The sequence below is a fragment of the Trichosurus vulpecula genome, chromosome 5 (assembly GCF_011100635.1).
Source record: "Trichosurus vulpecula isolate mTriVul1 chromosome 5, mTriVul1.pri, whole genome shotgun sequence".
In the NCBI taxonomy this organism is placed as follows: domain Eukaryota; kingdom Metazoa; phylum Chordata; class Mammalia; order Diprotodontia; family Phalangeridae; genus Trichosurus; species Trichosurus vulpecula.
Genome location: NC_050577.1, coordinates 12,065,265 through 12,077,450, shown reverse-complemented (window position 1 = coordinate 12,077,450; position 12,186 = coordinate 12,065,265). Strand labels below are relative to the sequence as shown.

Genomic DNA, 12,186 nt, shown 5'->3' with positions numbered 1-12,186 from the left:
GTTTTAAGAATGACTTTCTTTTTTTCATTTCTTTTTTTTATTTTTTAAATTTTTTTATCTTTTTTTAATTTTTATTTTTAGTTTACAACACACGGTTCTACATAATTTTGAGCTCCAGATTTTCTCCCCTCCCTTCCCCCTCCCTCCTCAAGATGGCATGGAATCTCTTATAACTACCATGTATAACTTCGTATAGAATTAATTTATACACTAGTCAAGTTGTGGAGAAGAATTATGACCAATGGAATGAATCATGAGAAAGAAGAAACAGAACCAAAAAAAACCCCAAAAACAAAAACAAAAGAGAAGAGTCAAGGCACTAGAATTAAAGGGGATCCGGAAATGCTTGGGGGTAGTTAGGTGGCATAGTGGATAGAGTGCCAGGCCTGGAGTCAGGAATACTCACCTTGGTGGGCTCAAACCTAGCCTCAGACACTTGCCAGCTGTGTGACCCTGCATAAGTTACTCAATAATGTTTGCCTCAGTTTCCTCATTTGTAAAATGAGCTGGCGAAGGAAAGTGCAAAGCACTCCAGTATCTCTGCCAAGAAAGCCCTAAATAGATATGATTACAAAATAACTGAACAAAAATGACAACCTTGAAAGTCTTCCTGTAAGTGAGGTTTGAGCTGGGACTTAAAAAAGAATTCAGGGATAGAGTTGAGGCAAGAGAGCATTTCAGGCATAGGGAATAATCAGAGAAAATGTCTGGAGGCAATATGGAGTGTCTCATTTGTGGAACAGACAGGAGGGCAGTACTGCCAAGTTAAAGAGTATGGGGGAGGGATAAAGATTTAATAAGACTGGAAAAGTAAGGGCTTTGATTGCCAATTTGTGTTTGATCCTGGAGGTGAATGGGAGCTATTGGAACTTATTGAGTAGTAAGGCGTGATATGATTTGACCTATGCTTTAGGAAAATCATTTAGTGCCTTGACTTTCAATTATTTCCTATTTAACCAAGAAATACCTTGTTTGAATATATTTATTTGCTTAGTGTCTCCTCCATTAAGTGTGACCTCCTTGAGTGCAGGAACTTCTTTTTGTCTCTCCAACACTTCACATTTAACTTGGCACAAAGTAGGTTCTTAATAAATTTTTATTGAATGATTGATTAACCAAATTATCCACATATGACTCAGATTCTACTGCTAGACATCATGGAAACAGACCAATTGTGAGTAAAGGTAGAAAGTCAGTAACTGCTTCCCTGATAATGATAACAGAGTTGGAGGAGAAAAATCCTAAATATCATATTTCCCCTTTAGAATGGCCGGAGCAAGAGTCATCTTTTTTTTTTCCTCAACAAGAACTCCCTACATTTATGAAATTACAGATCTACATTGGAATGTCCTCAGTTTCAATAACTAATCACATCCCCCAATTCCAGAACATATTGTGTAGAAGCTAGTCTAGATGAAAAACAGAGAGGTGGGGACAGTACATGCCCATCACCTGTGGCACTTATGAGGAGAAAATTGGCCATGCCCTCCCCTCTTGGCACGGTTGATATCACCTAATAGGTGTTTTACAAATTTTGACTGACTGACTGAAGGTATCCCCCTATCTATGTCCTCAGTTTTCTTTTCCTCTCTCTACATTCCCTTTCTAAGTGAAGATGTTTGTTCTCCTATGGGGTTAATATCATGTCCATATAGACAGTTCCAACGTACACATTCTGGGCTTTCCTGGACACTAGTTTTATGTTATCAACTGCCAACTAGTATCTACATCAGAATATCCCACTGTCATCTCAAAGTGAACATTCCCAACTGTACCTCACTTTCTTTGCCCTACTATGCTCCAAGATTTCTTATGTTTGTGTAAAGGACCTCCATCTCTATAAGTAGAATGTATACTCATTTCAAGCAGAGAATATTTTCTCCCTCTGTATCCCCATTGCCTAGTATAATGCCTGGGAAATAGTAGGTGCTTAAAAGTGTTTCTTGAAAGAATCTTGAATAGATGGTGTTGAATTGGATAGAACTGGATTAAATTCACAAATATGCCATAGTCAAAAATTCTCTGGATTCATTGTCAAGTGTCTTGGTTTTAAATCCTGTCTATGTCTATTCCTACCCATATGATTTTGGATAAATCATAACCACTCTGTGCTTCAGCTTCCTTTTCTAAAATATGGTAGTTGGATCATATAATCCCTAAGTTACCCTCCAGCTTTTAATACAGTGTCTCCATATTGCCCCCAACAACATATACTTTCCATTATAGCATCATATTGTCTCCATACCAGTTTTCTAGATATCCTAATTAAGAATATGGTATATTAATTTTCATAATTGGCTTTTGACCTGTGATTTAGGGTGATTGTTGTAAACACAATAATAAAATAGTGTGAAACACTCAGTCAATAGATCTCCTACTTGTCTAGATTCTGTAGAAAGTACTATAAAATCATTGGAGTTTAAGGGAGAAGGATGTGTTTAAAATATGGAAAATATTTAAGGGAAAAATTCATAAGGTCAATCAATAACCATTCATTAAACCTACTATGTGCCAAACACTGTGCTAAGTGCAGGGGCCCCAAAAAGATGTGATAGATAGTCTCTGCCCTCAAGGAGCTTACAATCTAATGGTAAAGACAATATGGAAGCATAGATAAATATATATGTGTGTGTCTATATACACATATGATCACATATACATACATATATACATACATATGTATGTACATACCTATGATTAATGGGAAACAATTAATAGAGAGAATTAAGAGGGATTAAAGAAGGCTTCTGGTAAAAGATGGGACTTTAAATAGTAACTAAATGAAGCCAGGGAAGTCAGTAGAGAAACCAGAGGAGGGGCAGTATTCCAGGCCAGAGAAAATGTCTGGAGCCAAAAGATGGAATATCTCATTAGGCAACAACTAGGAAGCCAGATTAAAAAGAATATGGTATGGAAGGGGATAAAGTATAAGAAAACAGGAAATGTAGGAAGGAGTTAGATCATGAAGGGTTTTGATGGCCAAAAGGAGCATTTTGCTTTTGATCCTGGAGGCAATTAGGAGCCCCAGGAGTTTATTGAGTAGTAGTAGGTGGTGACATGCTAAGACTTGTGCTTTAGGAAATTCCTTTTAGTGGCTAAATGGAAGATAGATCAGAGTGGGGAGAAAGTTGAGTCAGGCTGACCCATGAGTAGGCTATTACAATAGCCCAAACATGAAGTAATGAGGGTCTGCACCAGAGGGGTGGCAGTATCTGAAGAGAGAAAGGGGTACATTTAAGAGAGGTTACAAAGGTGAAAATGATAGGCTCTTGTCAACAGATTGGATATGGAAAGTGAGAGATAGTAAGGAGTTAAGCATGACTCCTAGGTTGTGACCCTGAAGGACTATGAGCATGGTGTTGCCCCCTACAATGACAAGGAAGGTGTGGGACAAGAAACAAGTTGGATATGTGAGACTTAAGGTCAGCAGAGAAGTTGGGGCAGTACAGGTAGATTTGAGGAACATCAGCACAGAGATGGTTATTAAATCCGTGGGAATTGTTGACATCACCAAGTGAAGTAATAAAGATGGGAATAAAGAGATGGGGATCTAGGACAGGACCCTGAATGACACTTATGGGTAGGGGGCAAGACCTGGGAGAGGATATGTTCAAAGGAGATAGAGGAGTGGTAAGATAGGACAAGAAACAGGAGAGAAGGATGTTCAAAAACCTAGAGAGAAGAGAGTCTGAAAGAGGAAAGAGTCATCAATGGTATTAATGGCTGCAGGGAGGTCCAGGAGAATGAAATGTGGAAAAGGCCATTGGATTAGGCAACTAAGAGATCAATATATTAGATCAAATTCTAATATGTGTGGCTAGAACCAAGAACAGCTGTGTTCCCAGTCAGCATTGCAGCTCTTTGACCCATGATTAAGTGGTTTAACTTTTGTGTTTCTGCTTCCAAAGCTATACAATGAAAAGAACACCTGCTTCTAATATCCCTGGACAACATAAAATGGTGAAAACTTGTAGGATAATTTGACAATGAGTTATAGCATAAAGTACATGTATCTATATCCTACATTTAAATTTGAAGGTAGACACTACTAGAGAGTATTTTAAAATAAACAGGCACTGATAGCCATTATTTTTTTCCATTCCTTCATTTGTATATTTTTATTTAATTTGGTCTGAACTTATTATTTCAGCTATTTAGAGATACCCCATTGTGGAAACACACTTCATTAACTCCAACTAACAATTACTCTGTTACTTGTAGGCACAATGAATGTCCTAGGACACTAAGAACTTAAGTAATTCGTGCAGAGTCCCCTAGCTTATAAGTGTCAAAGACAAAATTTGGACTCATTTCTCCTTCACTGCAAAACTGCCCCTCTATACACTATGCCATGCAGTCTCTCTTTTCTTAATTTATGCTATGTAATTTTTTATTTTAGATATTGTTTATAAAACAAAAATTAGACAATAGTTTTCTGTCTGCAATTTAACCTTTTAAATCATAATACATGTTAAAATGTCAGGATGTTGTAAGATAAGTTAAAGCTATTATGGATTAAAATGCATTTTTTTCTATTATCCTAGAAAATAAGAAAACAAACTCTTTTGCAACAAATTAGACTAGAAGAGACTAACATTGAATTAATTTTGAATTTAGTGACAGTCACACTCTTAAGCAAGTAGAGTCATTTTTATTGAAAATTTTGCAGCTTTAGAATTTTCCAGACACACTTGGCTGCCTGTTGTGTAGATGAGCAAAGAGTTACTCAGATGGGCTGTGACTTATCCAATGACTCCAGACAATGAGAAGCAGAGGGAATATTAGAAATACTGTCCTGACTTCAACTCCTCTGTTCTTTCAGTTGCACTAGGCTGCCTGCCATTGCAACTTGTGAATTTTCTATTTGTTATGCAAACAGTTTTGCACTATTTTTAATGACTGGTTAGCATCTGACTCTTACGTTTTCCCTATATTAGTTCCAACTATAACAGAGGGTCTATCTGTGTTTGTGTGTCTTTGTGCATGTGTGTTAATGCTGAAAGTGTATCTCTATTTTTGAATCTCTTTAATCAGCATTCTCAAAGTAAATTTTGTGATCAATGTGTTATCTTTGATTGATATAACTAGCCCCAAATTATGTGCATGGTGATGATTTACATTTATATAATATATTCCGGTTGCCAAACATTTTACAAGCAGTATTTCACTTGATCTTCCCAAAGCCCTCTAAGGTATAGGCTACACTTTTATCGTTTGCTTTTCTCTGGCAGGGTAAGTAATGGATTTGTAACTTTATTGGACTAGATCAGTCCCATTGAGAAATCTCCTCCTGTCAATGCAAATTAGTACCAGTTTGGAATCATAGTCTTGGGAAGTTGTCTAGCACCCCAAGAAGTTCAGTAACTTGCTTGGGGTCACACAGCCAAATTGAGTCAAAAGTATGACTTGACACCAGGTATTCCTGACTCTGGGGCCAACATTCTTTCTATTATATTATACTGATGGGTGAGAAGAAAACGGACAGGAGGAGGAAGAGAAGCAGGATGTGATGATAGCTAGTACTTCAAATTTTGAAAGCTCCTTGCTTATATTATCTTAGTTGATCCTCACAACAACCCTTTGGAATAGTGTCCATATTTTACAAATGGGGAGGCTGAGGCTAAGAGAGTTTAAGTCACTTGTCTAGAGTCAAGCAGGTAGTGTCTGAGATAGAAAAAATACTCAGACACGAGGCAGGATGTGAACTCTAACTGAATCAAAGCTGAGGACTCTATCCACTGTGCCAACTGGCTGTCAATGACTTTCAGTTGCTAGTATCATCACCATTTTACAAATGAGGATGTTGAGTGTCAGAGGGATTAACTTGTATCCAAAATAGAATACAAACCTGTATTTGTCTTCCCTAAGTCCAGTGCTCTATTTGCCGCTTCAAGTTGTCTATACAAAAGTTAAACTATAAACTATAAACAAATTAATATTTTGAACATAAAATTGTTCCACTGCTATTGCCTTAAGGCATTAAGGGACCAGTGGGATTTCAGATTTTGCTTGATCTAGACAAAGAATCAGAAATAGTTTGCTTTCTTTCACAACCCAATTGTTGTTCAGTCATGTACGATTGTTCATGAACTTGTGAACCACACTGTCCATTGGGATTTTCTGGCTTGCTTACTAAAGATATTGGAATAGTTCACCATTTCCTTACCCAGTGGATTAAAGCAAACAGAAGTTAAGTAACTGTATTAGGAGGGCAGAGTTTATAAGCTCAAAGAGGATCATATATATGTCTGAAAGGTTCGAAAACGCTGGATATAAGAAACTCTCAAAGTAGGAGGCAGAAGAATCAAAGCATATATTTAGGCTCCACAGTAACCAAGCCATGAACAGCATCCACATTTTGATATATTGATCAAAAGCTTCCAGGCCCAACAAGTACGCCGCACAAGAGTAACCAGGAGGCTACAGAGAAGCATGATGGTGTAAAGCAAAATCATGCTTCCCCCCTATGGTAAAAAGATTACCCACTGGCCTCAAGTCCTTGTTCAGCTTCCTCCTGTAGGTCAGCTCTGCTACTGGCAGCTCCTGTTTCAGCTTTGGCTGTGGCTGTGGCTGTAGCTGTAGCAGCCTCTGGCTCCAACGGAAGCTGTTTTTAACCATCCGGCTTCTGCAGGGGTGTAAGGTATGCCAGGGAAAGCACAGGTTCTTTCAATCTGCTTAAGCAAGGTGAAGGGGTTGACCAGAAATGCACAGGTTCTTTCCATCAGCTTAAGCAAGGTGAAGGGGTTGACCAGGAAAGCACAGGTTCTTTTGATCAGCTTAAGCAAGGGAAGCAAGGTGAAGGGGCCAACAAGCTTACTCCAACCCAACATACAAACAGCATTCAGTTCAGGGGAAAAAGCCAAACTATTCAAGGGCACTTGTTGACTAAGTGCTAAGGAGCCCATTTTTGGTTACCAACACACTAACTTGCCCAGGATCATACAGCTAGTAAATGTCTGAGGCTGAATTTTAACCCAGGTCTTCCTGACTCCAGGCTCAGTGTTCTATCCACTGAGCCACCTAGCTGCCTTTCACAACCCATACCAAGCCTTAAAATAGTGTTTTGTTTCCTCCCTTCTCAGTGATTTAACTCTTTGCCTTCATTGTTGTTACTACTTCTCAGACTTTTTTCCAAAATTCACTGAATTGATGATCAAGCATAAGGACCCTTAGGATCTTTTTTTTTTTGTTGGGGGTCACTTAACTCCTACAAGAAATATGGGAAACAGCTATTTTTGCTATGCTATACTCTAGAATACAGGAAGAAAAGAGAGCAAATGCAGTGAGCCAAAAAGGGATCTCAGTTTGTAGACAAATGAGCTAGGAGGAAAAAAAAAGCTTAGGCAGATGGATCCAAAGAGCAGGCTTCAAAGGAGTTCTAGGTTATTTGCAGAGTGACAGGCTACAAAGACCCAGAGAGGCTATTTAAGCTTACCTGTAAGTTAGTTGTTATGAATCGAGCTGATTTGTGGGAGCTGTCCAATGTACTTCATTTACTATAGTGACAATTCACTTACTTTGTTGAGGATGGTGCCCAAAATGGGACTTTCTACGAAAATCCTCAGTCTTCTCACTTTTTAAAATTTCATTTCTCTGCCTCTGTGTCTCTACATCTTTTGCAGACATTTGGTTATTTTAAATCTCAAAATTCACAGTTTTTAAACTTTACTTTTATTCTTACCCAAAGACATTTGTTAAATGTTAAACTGTTAAATATCCAAAAGTTAGAAAAAAATATTGGGGGAGGGGGCGGAACGGCACCACTGTTGTAAATATCGGCGACATTGTTCAATCTTTCCATTTTCTTAGGAGATCAAGCTTAATATCTCTCCCCTCCTCTCTGAAAATAAGTGAAATCCTGGGATGTCGGTCTCATAGAAATTTCAGATGTTGTCTTAGCCTAAATACAGTTAATTAAAAGCTTGTCTCGACCTCAAGTCCTACTGTCTGAATAGTACCAATCGATGATGAGGAATCAATTAGCCAGGGAGTTCTGGTTTTTCCCCCTTTGTTCACAAACTTACAAATAATCGATGGGCAAATCGATCTCTTGCTCAGCGAGGGAGTTCTAATTGACTGGCTCTTTGGTGGAAGGGCAAATGACCTTGGCGAAGGAGAACGAAGAAGCACTGGAGGCTCCTCTGGAGCCACGCTCACATTTTCCCCAGACTAGGAGGGGTGGATTTCGTTTCAGTCCTAGTGTGTTAGCAGTGTCATTGAGGAACACAAGCTTGGAGAGGGGGCGTCTAACTTCTGACCTAAGTTCCTTGTTCTTCCCCGATATTCACTGCTCTCCCTAAGCCTGAGGCGGGCGGAGACAGGGGGAGGAGGGAGAAATATCTTGTCGTTCATTTCAAGGATAGCAACTATGCCCGCTTTCGGTGTGTGTGTGGGGGGGGGGGGGGGAGGCAGAGTGTTTCACTGCAGAAGAAGCGACCAAGAGAGCTGTTTGCGAGAGGTGTCAGGCAGAGAAAGACGGCTCCAACAGCGACTCTGGGGAATGCGAGCTGGGCTCCCCCAGTATGCTTACTTAGGCGAGTGGAGGTCTTGCCATTCAGCCCGCCAGGCTCTGGGAGACAGGGTCAACATTCCCCAGTGACCCCTGGCGGGCAGGTCCCCTCTTCAGGACCTCATTAAAAGCATCCAGGCACTTGTCTCGCATCACTTGGCAGCCTGGGGGTGGTCGAGGAGGAGACAGGCCTCTGGCTGCAAAATACCTTCCCCCCTTTCCTCACTAGGAAAAAGCCACCACTCAGCTTCTAAGTCAGCAATTCCAGAACCAGGAGCAGAAGAGCCTAGCACATCTTGGGGCTTGGGAGCCAGAGTGGAAAAAGGAGCATAGGTGCAACAGCGGGGAAAATTCTGGGGTTCCCGGCCAAAGAGGACCTATTCTTCTCGGCGCAGTGGAACAGCCCCAAATCCTGGGCTAGCCTATGCGTCCCTATAGCCGGCTTCAGGCTTGTCTGCTCCCATCAGCTTTAGGAGCAGGGATATTTGCCAAGAGTCCTCGGTGCAACTAATCCTGTTGTCTGCTCTGGGATCAATCTCCATGGCCGCTTTCTCCAAGGCGAGGATGGGACTGAGTCTGGGACAGTAGCCGGCGCGCCAAGCTCCAGTCTTAACATCTCTTCTGAGCCAACGGTCCGGCATCCCAGTCCGCGGCCAGCCTGCGCAGCAGCACCCTTTTGGGGAGGACTCCATGAGACGGCGCCGCCGCAGGGTCCACTGCCCCCGATGGAGCGCCAGGACGCTTTCGTGGACTCCGCGGTGCTGGACTTCGTGGCCGATCTCTCCCTGGTGTCCCCTGGAGGCCCTCTTCTCTATGACCTTACCCCCGGAGGCTCTCTTGGGGAGCGGGCCCTGGCCCTCGGAGGGGGCATGGCCCGGGGCTCTCAGCCCTTCGAGGAAGAGGACGAAGGGGAAGAGGAGGATGAAGAAGACGAAGAGGAGGAGGGGGAGGGAGATGGAGGCGAGGAATTGGAGCCTCTACGGGGTGCCTCACTGATTCTGGGCCGCCCCAAAAGAAAGAGAGTGATAACCTTAGCCCAGCGACAGGCGGCCAACATCCGGGAGAGGAAGAGGATGCTGAACCTCAACGAAGCCTTCGACCAGCTAAGGAAGAAGGTGCCCACCTTCGCCTACGAGAAGCGCCTGTCGCGGATCGAGACGTTGCGCCTGGCTATTGTGTACATCTCCTTCATGACAGAGCTGCTGGCCGGCTGCGAGAAACAGGAGGCGAACCAGGGAGCCCGGCCTTAGTAAGAGTCAGCTCCAGGACAGCAGAGGGTTGCTGGCTTGGAGCCCAGGGGGCCACCCCGGCGGCCCAGACAGACTGAATTGCGACGTCCTGGGCAACGAATGAACGCACCCGGGAAACAATTCTGGATAACCTGCCCCACCCCGCAGCTTCCCTACTCCCCAAAGCCTAGCTTGCCCCGAAATTGTAGAGATTGTAGACATAATATATGCAAATCTCTGTGTAACTGGTGTCAGGAGGAAAGGAGCGCTTCTCCCTAGTCTTGGCGCGGGCTGCTTCAGGAGAGCATTGGGATACTCCATTGCACCGATCCAGTCATCTGGACAGGAAGTGGAGGATAGAGAGTGTGCTGGGTGGGATGGAGCTGGGACCTGAGCTCCACTCTGCATTCTGAAGTGTCGCCTTATCTCTGACTTTTGTGCTACTAACTAATAAACTTTCCCACTTGCTCCTCTTGAAGCCTGACCAGTTGATGGGATGTGGCCGCTGGCAGGGGGGGGAGGGAAGAGCAAGGGCTTTCCCAGACAGGAAAGACAAGGGTGGGGGTAGGGACCGAGGTGTTGTGCAGAAAACAGGAGCCCAACTCAGGGTCCTGGGTTCAGTCCAGCAGGAGCTACGGCAGATCATTCACTAGAGGCAGGCTGGAGCAAAGCCATTGATAGGGACAGTGTGAAAAAAAAGGAGGGACAGCAAAAGTGTGTCTGTCCTCGAGGAGAGGAGGGTGTCCAGGGAGGCAGGTGAGGCAGGGGAATCAGTCCACATCAGCTTGGAGACCAGAGGATGGGATGGAGGGGGAAAGGGTCAGTAAGGTTTGGAAGCAGGCTCAGCATCAAGGCCCAGGAAAAGTCAGGCTCCCAGGTCGAGTGGAAAGAGCCCAGGATCTGTAATCTAAGAACTTCTTCCCTCCGTTGGAGCTCTGACCCCAAATGCAGTGAGCCTGGCAAAGAGCTTTCTGTCTAAGGCCTTCAGGTGCAGGATCCCTGAAACGTGAGTGTTGCACTAGCTTATCTCTAAGGTCCCTCCTGGCTCTGAATCTTCAATCCATTGAATTCAGGTTGCAGAGGGGAAAGAGTGATGTGAGGATGACAAGATGAATGAAAGGAGAGAGAGAGGTTTGAGCAATGGACAGATGGAAGAAGAGAAGGAATGGCAGAAAAAGAGAGAGAGAAATGGAGGGGGAAGGTAGAGCTGTATGATCTTTCTTTGCTAGCTCTAGGCCTTTGTACTTCTCTAACAGATGACATGTAAATGTAAGAGAGCAGAAGCTAGCTCTTGCTAACCACAGACCTGCTATCTTCCATCCATTCCTGAGAACTCCACCCCTTCTTTTTACCCCACCCCCATCACCACCGGGAAGAGTGTGGGCCAGGTCAGATCTCTTGGGAATCCTTTGGAGTGTGTGTGTGTGTGTGTGTGTGTGTGTGTGTGTGTATGTCTATCAATATCTGTGTGTGAACTAGTGTCTGTGTGAGACTAGAAGAGATAGAGATAGGAGGCAGAAACAGGTCAAAAGGCAGACAAGTAATGGGGAGACTGAAACAGAAACAGTGAGATGCGGAGTCTGATACAGAGAAACAGACAGACAGAAATGGAGGCAAAGAGGCAAACAAACAGAGCATGGCCTGGCAACAGCTACACCTCTTGCTCAGGACTTGCCACTGCAGACTGGGAAGCCTCAGTCTCCAGGAGCGCTCACCTTCACTGTTCCCCCTATACTCATGGGCCTTTCCTGCCCAGGAGTTGCTGGGCCCCAAGCTCTGGCATGGGTTCAATCTTAGCCTGGAGGGCTGTTTTCACCTCTCATGACCTCTCTTTAACTCTCTGTGTTAGGAAAAGGAGCTGAGACAAGTCAAAGAGGAAGAACCCCTTAGCTACCCAGCTCAGTCAGGGGAACAACTGAGACATGCAGGGTAAGGAGAGGTCATACTGTGCCTTCCCCCACCCCATCTCCTGCACTTTCATTCTCAGTCTATTCCCACCCTTGGGGTTTCAGAGCTGCCCTGAATTGGACCTCTCTAGGAAGAGAAACCTGAAGCTTAAAAGCCTGAAAGTACCTGGGAGACCAGTTAATCCAAAAGACTCCTTCATTTTACGGTTGAGGAAACTAAAACCCAGAACTGGGGGATAGTGGGGTGGGGTACAACTTGCCCCAAGGTCACATGGGTAATAGCCCAGACTTGAACCTGGAATATCTGTGACTTCACAGACCTCTCCCTCCTATCTCACCCGCACATCAATATGGATACTTCTGTCCCTTTTGGGCTGCATATTCTTCTCCCAATAAAGCCTTGACATTTTCAGGGATTAGATTCTCCTTGCCAGAGCTGAGGAAAGCAATGGGCCATTTTAGGGATTCCAGAAGGAGAAGAGATCCTAGAACAAGGCCTGGCTATAAGTACAAATGATTTTTAGGGAACACTTGTCACTCC

At 43.6% G+C, this 12,186-nt stretch overlaps 1 protein-coding gene across 1 annotated transcript; it reads left to right on the top strand.

The window, feature by feature from the left end:
* The first annotated feature begins 9,234 nt into the window (after window positions 1–9,234).
* FERD3L (Fer3 like bHLH transcription factor) lies at window positions 9,235–9,759 on the top strand. The gene has a single exon (XM_036758823.1). The coding sequence runs from the start codon at window positions 9,235–9,237 to the stop codon at window positions 9,757–9,759; it is 525 nt and encodes a 174-aa protein (XP_036614718.1).
* The last annotated feature ends 2,427 nt before the right edge of the window (window positions 9,760–12,186 follow it).